The sequence below is a fragment of the Phocoena sinus genome, chromosome 7, assembly GCF_008692025.1.
Source record: "Phocoena sinus isolate mPhoSin1 chromosome 7, mPhoSin1.pri, whole genome shotgun sequence".
Taxonomy (NCBI): Eukaryota; Metazoa; Chordata; class Mammalia; order Artiodactyla; family Phocoenidae; genus Phocoena; species Phocoena sinus.
Window position 1 is genome coordinate 114789995 of NC_045769.1, and position 16383 is coordinate 114806377.

Here is a 16383-nt window from a genome sequence, read left to right on the forward strand (position 1 = left end):
AGCAACCTAAGCGTCCATCAAGATGAATGGATAAAGAAGATGTGGTGTATACATGCAGTGGAATATTGCTCAGCCATAAAAAAGAAATTCTGCCATTTGCAACAACATGGATGGACCTAGAGGGTATTATGCTTACTGAAATAAGTCAGACAGAGAAAGACAAATACTGTATGTTATCACTTATATGTGGGATCTAAAAAATAAACAAATGAATGTAACAAAACAGAAACAGATTCACAGATAAAGAGAACTAGGGGTTACCAGTGGGATGAGGGAAGTGGGGAGAGGCTAGATAGGGATAGGAAATCAATAAGTATAAACTAAATACTATGTATAAAACAAACAGGCTACAAGGATATAAATATACCCAACTTATAATAAATTTAAGAATGGAGTATAATCTATAAAACTATTGAATCATTATATTATACACCTTAAACAAACATAATATTGTAAATCAATTATACTTCAATTTTAAAAAAAGAATCCTGAGGCCAAACCGAAAAAAAAAAAAAAGGAGAAAAAAAGATTAGTCTTAATGTAGTTTACACTGCTGCAAAACACAGAAAGCAGATGAAAAATCCTTCCAACATGTGTGTATAATGAAGAACATGCACAATGTTAATTGGGAACAAACATTTGTCCATAAATTTAAAAATGAATATATTGTGGCAACTGACATGAAGAAACCATGGATAAATTTTTAAAGATTCAGATATATCAAAACAAAAGCGACTGAATCGTACACTGTAAATGTACAAATCCTCGTGTGGGAATGTTCAACAACAGCTGTATTCACAGTAGCCAAAAAGCAGAAACAACACAAATGTCCATCCATTGACACATGGACATACGATGGAATATTATGCAGCCATGGAGTACCAATACAGGCTACAATATGGATGAACCTTGAAAACATTATGTCAAATGAAAAAAACCAGACACATATTTGTATGAGTCCAGTTATATGAACTGTCCGAAGCAGGCAAATCTAGTGCAGGCAGAAAGTAGGTGGGTGGCTCCCAGGTGCCGAAGGAGCGACGTGGAGAACCAGCGTATGCGGAGGGCGCTTCCGTTAGGGGTGAGGGGACAATATTATGGAATTAGAGAGTGGTTAGGGTTGCACAACTTTGTCAATTCACAATTTAGCATTAAATTGCCTACTTTTAAAGGGTTATATATAGGAATTACAGCTCAAAAAAAAAAGATAAAAGCAAAATGATCTAAATCTATTATAGCAAAATATGAGGACGTGACAAAGCTTGACATTTGGTACACAGACATGTATTATATAGTCTCCATACCTTTCTATATGCCTGAAATATTTCCTTTTAAAAAGGGGGTACAGCAACTTTTTAAAAGTGTGGTATGGCACGAGGAAAAAAACAGTACCAGAAAAGGAAAAGATCCAGAAACAGACCCAGGTTTGTGTAAGAACATAAGCATATTTTAAAGGATCCATTTCAAATCCTGGAAGGAAAATAGATTATTCAAAATACCAACAGCCATTTGGAAAAACAAATCCGGAAGTTGGAGTCTATTCCAGGACCTGTCCACCTTCCAGAGTTCAATGAAATTTCTGATAAACAACTGGGTCGTCACATCCCCATCATCCTCCTCTTGGCAAAAAGTCTGTGATGAGGTTACTCTAAAAAGCTCCAATAAAAACAACAATAGCATTAAAAATGTTGTGGGCAAACTGATTTCTTAGAAAAGGTTAAGTTGTAATTCCAGTTGTACCCCGATCACCAAGTAGTAGGTTTGCTGAGTACTAGCTGTAAAGTCCTTTACACGAAGCATGTGCTTAAGTGCTATGTTAATTACAGCACCTGGAACTGAATATCACTAATCAGAAAACTCTTCACTGCGTAAGTTCTGGATAACGGGAAAAGAACCACATTCACTCAACAATGTTTAGCACCAACTAAGCACAGAACACTGGATTTGCAGGGACGAACGAAACAAACTGCAACAGAGCAGGGGATGGAAGTCTAGTAAGACAGAGACATGGCATAACACTCAACAAGAAAAGACAGGCAGAAGGAACTCAGAGAGAACAGCAAAGAAATCTGCTTGCGTCATGTGAGAGCCCACAGTAAGACAGTTTATAAGAGCAATCCCACCCTGCCAACAGCATGGCACTAAGGCAACTACCACACCTAAGAGAAATAGTACACATTCTTCACCAGGTATCTTATGAGATTAAAAATATCTTCAAAGGCTGTTTTTGCTCTCCAGTTTGAATCAGCTGAAGAAGAATCAGGAAGAAAAGATTAATTAGGAGTATCTTCAAATGATCTAAAATTAGGTCCTAAGAATCTATGTAGTGGATAGAACAGTGATTTCAGGCTATCTTTCAAATAGATATCCTGAAACCATGTGATCACAGAGTGGGAAAGAGGGAAAAAAAACACCCCCCAAAGAAAGTTAAGAGGAAAAGAACATCAATTTAATTCAGTCTACCCACAACTGTACCTGTTGGTGGCAGCATCCTGAACACTGGCATTTTTATGACTTAATAAGCTATCTTCTCTTGTAACCTAAGAAAAAGAAATCATAAAAATTAAATCTCCTCAATACATTGTAATAACCTATATGGGAACAGAATCTAGAAAAGAGTGGATATATTAACTGATTCACTCTGCTGTACAGCAGAAGCTAACACAACATTGTAAATCAACTATACTCCAATAAAAATTAATTAAAAAAAATTAAATCTCTCTCGTGGGTAATAAAGTAATAAATTTACATTCCTTTCCAGTAAAAATAGAAATAATCTGTTTGCTTCAGCTCCAGAAAGAGGTAACCATAACTTCTCTATGGAAATATCAGTACTGTACCCAGCAAAACCCTATCCCACGCCCAAATTCATACTCCAAGTTTCCACTTCAATATGTTGGTCTATGAATCCATACGCTTTACTGGACAGCTCTAAATTATTTAAGACACAATGATATGTTAGTCAATGTACACAGAATCCAAAAAGATTCAATGCCAGAATTTTTCAAATTTACATGATAAAAAGCAGAAACATATTAAGCTGCATATCTGGCTTTTTGTTTTTCCCTGAGTACAAGGAATATTTCAGAGGAGAATTCTAAAGAGGTCAGTTATTGAGGTATCATTTACATACAGTAAAATGCACACATTTTAAATGTACGGTTTGGTACATAATCAACACTACAATCAACATATGTAACACTTCCACTACCCCAAATGTTCCCTTGAGGCTTCCGATACAATCCCACCAAAAACCCATACACGTGGCCAGCAGTGATCTGTGCTTTCCATAGTTTCATATAAATGGAATCACAACATCCTTTTGTGGCTCCCTCTTTAGACTAACAGGATGTTTTTGAGGTTCACCCACGGTGTTGCATGTGTCACTAATGCATTCCTTTTTTGCGTGCTGAGTAGCTTTCCACTGTATGGATACACCCCAATTTGTTTATCTATTTACTTGTTGATGGACATTTGGATCGTTTCTAGTTTTTACCTATTACAAACAAAGGTGCCAGGAACATTCATGTACTAATACCTGTGTGAACCTACGCTCTTATTTCTCTTGAGTAAATACCTAAGAGTGGGGCTGCTGGGTCATATGCTAAGTGTACGTTTAATATTTTACCAACTCTTTTTTTCAAACTTAATTAATTAATTTTTGGCTGCGTTGGGTCTTTTTTGCTGCGCACAGGCTTTCTCTAGTTGCGTAGAGCTGGGGCTGATCTTTGTTGCGGATCACGGGCTCTAGGTGCACAGGCTCAGTAGTTGTGGCACACGGGCTTCAGCAGTTGTGGCTCATGGGCTCTAGAGTACAGGCTCAGTAGTTGTGGCACACGGGCTTAGTAGCTCAACCACATGTGGGAACTTCCGAGACCAGGGATCGAATCTGTGTCCCCTGCATTGGCAGGTGGACTCTCAACCACTGCAACACCAGGGAAGCCCTTACCAACTCTTTTATAAAGTACTTGGAACATTTTATGTTCTTACCAGCTGTGTGCATTGCAGGCAGTCACGGGCATGTCAGTCGTTAACTTTAGCTATGAATTACAATGTTAGCTGTAGACTTTTTTCATAGATATCATTTATCAGGCTGAAGTTCCATTCTACTACTACTTTGCTGTGAGCTTTTATCATGAACAAGTGTTAAATAATGTGAAATGCCTTTTCCAAATAAATTGAGACAATTTTTCTTACTTTTTAATATGTTGTACTATACTGGTTTTTGAACGATAAACCAACTTTTTTCCTGAGATAAACCCTACTTGGCCATGGTGTACTATCCTGTTTATAAGCTGTTCAGTATGATTTGCTTCCACTTTGTTAAGGGCTTTTGAGTCCACGTTCAAGAACAGTCCTGGTCTGTAGCTGCTTTTCTTGTACTCTCCTTATCTGGCTTTGGTGTTAGGCTAAGACTAGCCTCATAAAACGAGTTGGGAAGTGCTCCCTGCTCTTCTAATTCCTGAAAGAGCTTGTGTAGGACTGTCTTCTGCCTTAGATGTTCAGTAGGCCTTAACAATGAAGGTGTCTGGTCCTGAATTTTTCTTTGTGGGATGATTTTCACTATAAAACAAAATCTTTCATTTAGGGCTATTCAAGTTATTTCTCTCTTGTTCAAGTCAAAACAGATCCAAAGTACAACTGAAACGTAAGGTGACGAAAAACTGTCACCACCACTGCTGCTACAATAGGCAGTGTCAACATCAGGATCAACACTTACTAAACACTGATTCTGTGCCAGAAGCCATTCTGTGGCCTTTACCTTTATCATTTTATTTCATCCTTATAACCCACCTTCGGGAAGGTATTACCATTACCACTTTTTTTTTTTTTTTTTTTTTTGCGGTACGCGGGCCTCTCACCGTTGCGGCCTCTCCCGCCGCGGAGCACAGGGTCCGGACACGCAGGCCCACCGGCCATGGCTCACGGGCCCAGCCGCTCCGCGGCACGCGGGATCCTCCCAGACCGGGGCACGAACCCGCGTCCCCTGCATCGGCAGGCGGACTCTCAACCACTGCGCCACCAGGGAAGCCCCATTACCACTTTTTAAACATAATTAAACTGAGGCTCAGGGAAATTAACTAACTTGCCAAGTCACAAAGCTAATCGGTGACTAGCTACTAGTAGATTAGAAACAGGATTCAAACTCCAGTTGTCTGATTCCAGAGCATGTACTGCCGTATTTTATATATAAATATTATGTTTTATGTTTACACTGGGGTGAGAAGCTACATAAAGTGCATGAACGACATTCCTCAAGTCCTCTCAGCTCTCTTCAAGGTCTGTGCCTGGGAACACAATGGGTAAAGAGCCCCTTCTCAACAACAGGATTATTTTGAAATCCTAGTTGACAACCGGACTTGGTGAGACAGGCTTCTGTCCTGCTTCAGTGCAGAGGATAATCTGAAAGTTGGGGAGGGCCAAGGAAAAGCTGATTTTGAGAACATGGACGCCATCAACTTCATGGGGGCTGGTCCCTACCCACTGCACCCTTCATGAGACGACACAGCCAACTCTTCGCCTTATAACCATCACTCTGTTGCCAATAACATCACAATTTTGCTGAATTGGGGGTAGATGGGTGGTGGGGAACAATGAATTGATAAAGAAAGACCTAAAGTCATAGACTTAATATTGACAGGAACCTAAAAATCACTATAGAGTTTCCAGCTATAAAAGTGACAAAGATTAGGGACTCACTTCTACAGGAATTTGACTTTTTTTTTTAATTTCTTATACTGTAGAGCAGCATCTTTACTCTTTTTATCCTGTGACTCCCCCCTCTTAATCTTGCCTGAGTAGAATGTGGAATTAGGAAGGCATGTGCCATCTTTTTTTTTTTTTTTCTTTTCCTTTTTTTGGCCGCACTGCGCTGCATGCGGGATCTCAGTTCCCTGACCAGGGATGGAACCCGCACCCTCTGTGGTGGAAGCGCAGAGTCCTAACCACTGGACCGCCAGGCAAGTTCTGGCATTGCCATCTTGAGTGTGCTTCCTGGTACTACTCTCTCTCTAATCACCGGCCAAGTCACTCATGTCTACCGTTCGTATACTTTCTTTGTTCTACAGGGTCTCCTTCCACTTCACCAGGACCCTAGTAAAGGCAGCTTACCTTCTGCACTGCTTCTACATGAGCCTTCAAAATGTTACTCTTCAAGTCAGGAGGAACTCTCCTGGCGTTCAGTGCTGGGCTGTCAATGGCATTATTCAGACATTTCTCAGTTAACTTCACCACTTCCTCCTAGATATTAAAAATATACTGTAAGCAACTCTGAGAGCATATAACTCAATGGAAGCAGAAAAGGACTGATGACATTTCATATTCAGACTATCAGGGAATCATGTGTCTCAGGCAGTCATATCCTACTCCAGGTAGAGTCGACTCTTACACAGGGTTTCAAACTAAGGCACAGTAATCACAAACAAGAACTATGACTTGGCAGGGACCCCTGGAAATCATCTAGCCCAATTTCCTGTCTCTAAGCAACTGAATAACTAACGACACCACCCCGGACAAATGCCTGAAATAAACCACAAAATGTGTGCCTTTTGCTGTAATTAATTTCAATTGGATTTTAGGTCAGGCCCTATGCAGGCTAAACCCTGTGGTTCTGGAACTGTCACCAGGTAGATGACTGTGTTTGAGATTATGTTACATGGCCAGAAGGAGGTCACTATCAGGTGAAGACTTAACGAAAATGATAAAATAAAGCCCAAGTCCACTGAATGAAGATCATAATTGAAACAATATAAATTAACTATTATGAAAAGAAATGGGAGAAAGCAAATTAATAAGTTTAAATTATCTGCACTACAACTGATATTTTACCTGACTTGAATGCCAATCAATAACAACAACAGCTACCATTATCATTACTATGGTTACCATTTAACACTGGGCTAAATAACAAACTCACTCTAAATACTTTCTTCATCTCAGATACAGCTTTTGTTCTATAAAACAGGCTAGCTGCCACGTATGGGATCACATACTGCACCGCTCTTTCAGGTTTGAAAATATTTAACTAATGTGCTTATTCTAATCTGTTTTTTCTAAGTGTGGTCTCCACACATCTGCCTCTGGGTGGGATCCTAAAATGTGAAGGTTTTAACAAGCTTCCCTGTGTGATTCTGATACCTATAAACATTTGAGAATCACTACTTTGCACTAGACTGTAACTTCCTAGTCTTTTTTATATTTACTTTTTGCGGTACGCGGGCCTCTCACCATTGTGGCCTCTCCCGTTGCGGAGCACAGGCTCTGGACGTGCAGGCTCAGCGGCCATGGCTCATGGGCCCATCTGCTCCACAGCATGTGGGATTCTCCCAGACCGGGGCACGAACTCGCGTCCCCTGCACCGGCAGGTGGACTCCCAACCACCGCACCACCAGGGAAGCCCTAACTTCCTAGTCTTCAGAGTGGTTCCCAGCAAGTGAAAGAAGACCTGATGCCCTTTCTCAACCATACCTACTTCACCACCAGATGACCCAGCAAGCCCACCTCTGGGCTTAACATCCAAAGGAAACAAAATCACTATCCCAAATAGATCTGCACCCCGAAGTGCACTGCAGCCATGACATGGAAACAACCGGAGGGCCTGTCAACAGGTGATGAAGAGGATGTAAAATACACACACACACACACACACACACACACACACACACACACATACACATAAATACACACACACAAGGAAACACTGTTCAGCCTTTAAAAAGAAGGAAATCCCGCCATTTTCAACAATACAGATGAAGCTGGAGGCCTCGTGCCAAGTGAACAAAGCCAGATAGAGAACAACAAATATTGCACGGCACTACTCAGATGTGGGACCTAAAAAAAATTTCCAAATCAGAAACAGAGAGCAGAATGGTTGCCAGGGACTAGGGGGTGGGATAGCAGAGGGAGGTTGGTACAAGTTATCAGATGAATAAATCCCGAGGACCCAACGTACAGCATGGTGACTACACTTAATTATACTGTTTTTTACACTTGAAATTTGCTGAGAGAGTAGATCTCAAGTGCTCTCACCAAAAAAACAAAACAAAAAAGGTAACTTACGTGAGGTGACAGATATGTCAACTAATTGGACAGCAGGAATCACTTCACAATGTATACTTACACCAAATCATCAAGGTGTACACTTTAAAGGTATTTAAATTTTATTTGTCAATTATACCTCAGTAAAGCTGGAAAAGTATCATGGCTAGTTCAAATGCTTTGACATTTTCTTTTCAGAGACAATTACATTGCAGACTTGAGATTGTTTGCTAATCATTTATATTTGCACATCACGGGATTCTCAGAGCAACCTGCCTCTGATATAGGCAAGTATTTATTTTCCTGCCTATATTAAAAACAAAAACAAGAATTCAACACACGTATCACAGGTAAAAGTAACCGTGACTGTTACCATCTTTCTGGAAGGCAATTTTGCAAAAGTACCAAAGGCTTTAAAATAACCAGTCTCGGGTTGACATGCTTGTGGTCAGCAGGTCGTCACCATCCTGCAGAGGGTGGGGGGTCTCAGCTTCTGCAGAACAGCTCAGAGATACGCAGCAGACGGTTATCCACATCCCTTCAGGAGGAGCTAGGAGCCCTGTGACTCTACTGTCCTAATCATTAACTGCTAGAGTCAGCTCTCTGGAACTCAGGAAAGGCCCAGGAGGCTACAGCCTGTTTCCTACAAACAAGAAACAGGGGACATGGAGAGGCTTTTTGTTCCTGGGAGGGCCCCACGGGGTCCTGCTTGGTTTCAGTCCCCCCTTTTCTTTGATCCTCCTCAATCCTGAGGGGAACAGGGGCAGGACAAGAAAGGGAATGAAGTTTTTGGATAGAGAGATTAATCATAAACTCAGCAGGGCCACTCAGTGTTTGAAGTTCTCAACCGGAATGCCATCAGATCTAAACTGAAAACCACTCTTGAGGGCTTCCCTGGTGGCGCAGTGGTTGAGAGTCCGCCTGCCGATGCAGGGGACGCGGGTTCGTGCCCCTGTCCGGGAAGAACCCACATGCCGCGGAGCAGCTGGGCCCGTGAGCCATGGCCGCTGGGCCTGCGCGTCCGGAGCCTGTGCTCCACAATGGGAGAGGCTGCGACAGTGAGAGGCCCACGTACTGCAAAAAACAAAACAAAACAAAAAAACCACTCTTGAAACAATCCTGGCTAGAAGAGAAGTCTTATTTCTGAGAGCTCCTTCTTTAAATGGCCCAGAAAAACTGAAACTGTTTAATTGAAAAAAAATTATATAAGCCTTTTAACTAAAGTGAAGTTCTTTTTAGTTCTAACCTTGGAGAGACGCAAAGAGTTATTTTAAGGTTGGTATGGTTCACTTTTCTTGAGAATTTAATAAAATTTGGACCCGCTTTCCAGAAAAACGTATAAGTGAATCAAAGACAAGAATATGTATTCAATTTCATAGGGTTTAAGGCACTCCTTATAATGATTCATGGGCAGATCCATGATTTGCAAGAATCTTGCTTTAGAAGAATACATACAATTTGCCTTGTATTTTACCTAAATATACACAAAAGTTTTAACCACTTTATAAACTTTCTTCCCCTTCAACTGCTGAATGTATCTAAATGAAGCCAGAAGAGTCCCTGAGATCATGATAAAAGAGATGTGAACTTTTAGAGCTAGCTTACCATATAAACTAAAAAATGCTAAGATACCAACAGCTTAACAGCCTGATTTCCAGACTTAAAAATTATTCTTTAAAAAACTGGCACCTGGGACTTCCCTGGTTGTCCAGTGGTTAAGACTGTGCTTCCACTGCAGGGGGCGGGGGTTCGATCCCTTGGTTGAGGAACTAAGATCCCACATGCTGCACAGTGCAGCCATAAAATAAAAATTAAACATTTTTTAAATTAAAAAAATTAAAAACCTGCACCAACAATATTAGTATAATATTAGTAACTATTCTTTAAGCTGAAAATGTCAAGAGGTAGCAGAATACGCCATCCCCAAATATGCCACTTTGGGGCATATTATTTTGAGCTGAAGGCAATTGAGAAGAAGCAGATAGAAGAAACGTTCTGTCCTTACCCTATATGCCTAAAAGCAGAACGGACATTTACAAAGGAGTCCCTCCTTCCCTCTCTACCAGGAAGGACAAATGTTAGTCCCTGCAAACAACTCAAACCCTTACCATGAAAAGCAAGGACTTAAAGCTGTATAACAAGCCTTACTGCTGTTTACCCCGCCTTTCCATGTATTCTCCACCAACTACACCTTTCTTCTTTCTGACTTCAGCTGAAGATGGTATTTGGCTGCAATTCTAAGCCACCTCTGAGAGTTACTCATTCTTCCCTGGTATTTCTCATCTATACCTGAGATACACATATCAATAAACTTCTGTTTTTCTCTTGTTAATCTGTCTTTTGAAACAGAGGTCTCAGCCAAGAACTGAGAATGGTAGAGGAGGAAATTATTTTTCTCCCCTACAGCAATTACTGTCAAATAGGAAATATTTGCCTTTGCATTTGTAAAAGTATCATTTCTATTTACTACTTACATAATACACAACAGCTCACAGATCCCTGGACAAGGGTGACCTTTGCATGCCTAATATCTGAAGACTTCCCCAAAGGGAAGTCACACCCATCACCACACCTTCTGTGTCCAAATTGAGGGTAGAGGGAAAGAAAGTAACCACTTACAGAACCAGACTATCAATAAAACGTTTGGAATCACTTGTGTCAGGGACAAAATGGAGACGGTCAACAGGGGCACACAAAGGACACTTAACCTAACCTTGCACAGAACGTACAGCTCTTCCTCAGAGGTCAGCAGAAGACCCCAGCCAAGCCCCACACACCAAGTCCGTCCAAGCCCGCTCTGGGCTTCCTGTTCCCCTAACTCAACTACTCTGATCCAAATAAGAAAGAAGACCACTAGGCAACCAAGTAGCTGAAAAAAACAAAAACCTTCTGCATTTCTCCCATAAAATCCCTATTAATCTGTCAGCAACTTGGAACTTACTGCTCCCACAGTCTTGCGTTTCCAGGCTTACAGGTCAAAATCCTTGCAATAAGTTCATCTTTTTGCTTTGTTTTATTCAGAGTGCAGGTTTTGGGTTTTGCTATACTTTTTGGTTATACCCTATTAAGGTTCGGATACAAAGAAAATTAAAAGCGTAAAAACGACAAAGATTATTCCAAATCTTGTGTGGTAGCAACCTGCTGCTAGATTACATTCCCAACAAGAGAAGGACAACCTGCAGGCCAAACCTGACCCACACCTGCTGTAGTAAGTAAACCTGATGGGAACACGGCCACCCCCAGGCCCAGTGGCTGCTCTCCTGCCACAGTGGCAGAGTCGAGTACAATGACAGAGACTGTACGGCAGCCTAGACTAAACTATTTACTGACCTTTTAAGGAAACAGGCTGCCAACCTGTGGTCAAGAGAACAGTCATCGTGCCTGACTTTTAATGCTTTCCCTAAAAAGATGAGCGCTTGAAGACCATGCCTTCACTGTGCCCCGATCCCACTAACAAACGCAGGTTAGGTTTTGTTACTTTAAGCATTCTGTAAAATTTTCTGATCAAGGAACAAGAAAAAAATGATTCTTGAAATGAAATTTGAAGATAAAGAAAATTCTGGAACTGTCTCAAGTAATTAAGAAGAAGAAGGTAACTCAAAAATCTGTACATCTTGACACAGCATAAGCCCTAAAGGACTTCCAACACAAGGTCAGGCAGACACTGTGAACACATTTCCAACACGAGGAGGCCCCAAGGAATGGGAGAGTCCCCACAATGACACTGGGAGTCATCAGTGTCAGCATCCCCAGGTGGAAAGAACGCTTGCCTCACGCCTCCACCAAAAATCCAAAGAGCTGATTAAGTTAGTCTTAGCCTGAGGAACTTCCCACGCTGGGGAACCTGCTGCTTCCTAAGGCATCCTGTTCAATTTGCAGGTACGTTAGGACACGTTTTCCTACACCGAGGTGAAATCTGCATAACTCTATCATTCTCGCTGACCCTAACTCTTCTCTGAGGCTACTAAAAATCAAGTCACTTTACTTCCTGTGTCACAGCATACACAGCTCTTCAGATAATCCTGAGTTACTGATCCTCCGCCGTAACTGTGTCTCAAGATCCCTCACCATACTTTCTCAAACCCCTTTCGTTTGCCTAAGTTGCTTTTCTCTCTCTCACTTTTTCATACTGTGGTTGGATCCCCCCTTTCAAGCCCTTTCAGTTAATACAACAGAGACGTTGCAGCAGCCACACTTCACACTCCGTTTACAGATCCTCAAACATTTTTCACACATGCTTGTTACATTCTACCTCCCGACCCTAATCCTACACTTGTGTCAGACTTGGCATAATATATATTCTTAAATCCAAACCATCACTCCAGCCTGTCAAGGTCTTCGTGGATCCTGATTTTTGTCTTTCAAACTGTACTTCCCAGCTGTTACCAACTGAAAATTCCATTAGCATAGGAGATCTGCGGTATTTCTATGGGTGAGACAGGTCCAAGTTTCCAGAGGGCCAAGATTTTGTCATTCTTCTGTGGATTCCCTGCAATACTTATTATTTTATATCTGATAAAAAGTAAACAATAAACAGGTTTGTAGGACTGTATCAACAGTGTACGGTTCTCAAGTGACCCTACCAACCCTGGGTGACGCAGGTCCGACGGGGAGGAGAGAGCTCTAAAGTGGCTTCTCAAGACACGAGCTTGCAGTCCACTCTGCTGTCAGTAGTAGCACTAGTCCGAGCCTCGCGATTCTGTGGCTGGCTTAGAGCTTCTCAGTTACCCAATTCTTAGAGCTAATCATCCGACAGCTGACACTTGGTTTTAGAACAATATATTTTATTTACAATAGGCTTTTCATCCTAAAATTACTTTACTCAGTAAAGCTGATATTAACATTAATTTCTTACGTTTCCTTAAGCAAACATTAACTGTTGATGGCAGAGGTAGAGAAATCAGATAAAATGTTGCTGCCATATCAGCAAAGGATGTTGCAGCCATCAAGCCACCACATTATAGCTGCCTGACAGTGAGCCCTGAGGGAACTCAGGACCGAAACAAATGGGCTGCCCACTGTCAAGTTTATCTAGCACAGCCACTGCAGCTCCCTCCCCCAACACGGTGCACCCTGAGGGGACTCAGGATGGAAAAGCACAGGATCTTGGCCCCAGAGAGCTGAGGTACATATCAAAAGAATGATTTCAGTGAGCCCAGACTCTTGCATCTTCCCATATATAGAAAAGCACTAAATTCCTTAACGTGAGATGCCTGGTTTTCTTTTTTTTTTTTTGCGGTACGCGGGCCTCTCACCGCCGCGGCCTCTCCCGTTGCGAAGCACAGGCTCCGGACATGCAGGCTTAGCGGCCATGGCTCACGGGCCCAGCCGCTCCGCGGCATGGGGGATCTTCCCGGACCGGGGCACGAACCTGCGTCCCCTGCATCGGCATGCGGACTCCCAACCAATGCGCCACCAGGGAAGCCCCCAGGTTTTCTTTTATTTACAGTAATCTTTTGATGTTCCCACTACCTGGTCTTTGTTGCAAAAACTCCTATAGATCCTCCCCCGCCTCTTTGGAGCCGTCCCTCAGAGCTATCTCAGATGCTGTGCCCCAGGCTCAAAGTACTAAGAAAGTCCACCAAATAACACATATCTCTCAACTTTTAGGTTGTGCTTTTTTTTCAGTTGACAAACTTGTACACAGCACTAGCTGAAGAGTTATTAACTAGTCTGATATCCCTTATTTATTAGTACAGTACTGAATTCTTTGTTATTCCTGCCTGGCACTGAGTAAGCCCTCTCTAAGTATTAGCTATTATTTTCCTAGCTATGTGAGAGCTAAAATACTCCTTGACGGCATACCATTCACCTAACCCACTCTCTTACTCCCTGTCCTATCTTAAACCCACATTTGTACTCATTTTCCCAAGGCTTCACAACGAATTTAATAGATCCTCTGGTTGAGAGGCTCAGTTACATTATAGCAAAGTGTGCTCCCCACCTTCACAACTCAGCCAGGGTCTACCTGGCTTCTTTCTTCTTTACGATCACTCCAGGCCTCCACCAAATTTTTGTCAGATTAATTGTCAACTATCTAAAGCTTGCATCTAAAGCTTTCAATTAACCCTTCTGTCTCTGACCCCGCATTCCCCTATCTTACAGAGTCAGCAGAAAAAAATGACAATGTGAAGGAAACAGACCAATATAATTGAAAAATACTGAGGGGTCAAAAACAGGAAAGACTTTCTGAAATTCAATCAGCTTCTAAAAGACATTTCTAAGAAAAAACATAATAGAAGGAAAAAAAAAAAAGACTTGGATTCAAAAGAACAATCTTCACAATGGCTACATAAGAAAGAAGGACATCACTCTGTGCTCCATCCTGGTCTCTGAGGAATCCCAGCTAGTGGTCCAGGGATGAAAGAGCTGCAAGTCAGATGTTCCCCTTCCCTCTTTAAAACCAAACCAAAACAAAATTCATTCAACAGGGATGGCTGGGCTGAACAAAAATGAAAGTTTAATAACCATATCACTTTTGACTGTGTTTAAAAAAAACTTGCGATGACCTTATAGGTCTTAACGTTAATGCCCATGTTTCCTCTTGCACATCCACGAATTTCACCTTTGTAAATGGTAAAACAGGTTTATAAGCGTTCAGCACAGACAGATTTCCCAGTGAAAGAAAAGAAAAAGTAATGGCTTTTGATGGAAATGATTTCTCAGAGGTCTGGAGCTGTGTGACAGGCAAACAAAGGAGGACTCTGAATACCTGGTTGCTGATGTTAACGTCCCTGTTGGGATGACTGGCTGGCAAAGGACCACTTTCCATTTCAAGGTGTTTGAGCTTCTCTGAGACATCTTTTAATGCTGAAAAAAAACGGGAGAAAACAGCCGCTTAGTCTGACAGGCTGTCACAGCCGTGGAAGGGTGAAGACTTAGGCTTTCTCCACACTCCTCAACATCAGTTACCATCAATTACAGGTAATAACCCAGATCACTACGGAACAGATATTCCATCACCAAGAAACTCTCCATTAATTTGATTAAGAGCTAACCTAAATAGGAACATCACCCTGTGTCTGCTCTGCTGGATGTGGAATCCCCATGGCATGTGTGGCTAAGAAAGCTCACAGTCATGAGAGTAGAGGAAAAGGCACAGAGCACCTGTGACACGGCCTTCCTTCCTAGGTACAACCCAAGCTCCCCCCTGCAAAGCTCAGCACTCGGCTGTTTCCTTTCCTTGGCCCTGACTACACACAGCCTACAACTAAACTTACGTGGAGCAAACTGATGGAGGACACACATTTATGCACTCGCTGACTCAACCTATTACATACTGGTGACGTCAGGTGTGATGAAGAACAAGCGTTTTAGCTTCACTACATGCAAAACACATTGCACATAAAATCCTCCAACCACTGAAAGATGATACATTAAAGACAATTTAGCTTTAAATGAGTTCTATTTAACAACTGTTAGTTGTATTAATCTTATTTTGCAGGGACCAATTTGGTGGGAGTTTGAAATTTTACATTGTCCACTTGACAAAGAAGCTGTTGAATGCCTAATAATTTCTATATAATCAGGTAGAAGAAGGAAGGGGAAAACTATGAAATCATTTGCTCTTGGTCAAAGGGATCTTCCAAAAGTGTCCATCAGTTAATTCTGTACATCTTTCCCTTGGCTATACATTAGAATAAGATGTGGAATTTTTAAGAAATACTGATTCCCAGAGCTGACCCTAGAACAATGATATCAGATTTCTGAATGTAGTTTTCTGGTATTGGTAGTTTTTAAAATTCTCCAGGTGATTCTTCTTTAAAATAAATTTACTTATTTATTTTTGGCTGCATTGGGTCTTCGTTTCTGCGTGCGGGGGCTACTCTTCGTTGCGGTGCGCGGGCTTCTCACTGCGGTGGCTTCTCTTGTTCCAGAGCACTGGCTCCAGGCGTGTGGGCTTCAGTAGTTGTGGCGCGTGGGCTCAGTAGTTGTGCCTCGTGGGCTCTAGAGCGCAGGCTCAGTAGTTGTGGCACACGGGCTTAGTTATTCCGCGGCACGTGGGATCTTCCTGGAACCCGTGTCTCCTGCACTGGCAGGCGGATTCTTAACCACTGCATCACCAGGGAAGCCCCAGAACAAATTTCTAATTCCAGTTACCAGCAGTACTTCAGCATGTTCTATGAAGCAGAAGCACTGTGCAACTTTTCGTTAATGCTTCTTTCTAAATTACTAAATACTATTGCTGTATTCTACACTCCTCAGAGACAACAGCATACTCACTGGCAATTTCCAATAAGTTGTTTAAAGAGAGTGTCTTAATTTTAGCAACAAATCAAAATTGGCAAGAGCCACATAAACATAAGCTGCTTTTAAATGAACACACACTGAGATTCAACAGAAAGC

At 41.8% G+C, this 16383-nt stretch overlaps 1 protein-coding gene across 11 annotated transcripts in view; it reads right to left on the reverse strand.

Annotated features, from left to right (window-relative positions):
- EPB41L5 (erythrocyte membrane protein band 4.1 like 5) overlaps positions 1–16383 on the reverse strand; it is a 145001-nt gene that overhangs the window by 19214 nt on the left and 109404 nt on the right. For all 11 annotated transcript variants that reach the window (XM_032637605.1, XM_032637604.1, XM_032637599.1 and 8 more), the window contains 3 exons: positions 14750–14847; positions 6112–6240; positions 2476–2540 (listed from right to left, as the gene is read on the reverse strand). In XM_032637605.1, coding sequence (XP_032493496.1) covers positions 2476–2540; positions 6112–6240; positions 14750–14847 — 292 coding nt within the window. The remainder of the gene's footprint in view (positions 1–2475; positions 2541–6111; positions 6241–14749; positions 14848–16383) is intronic.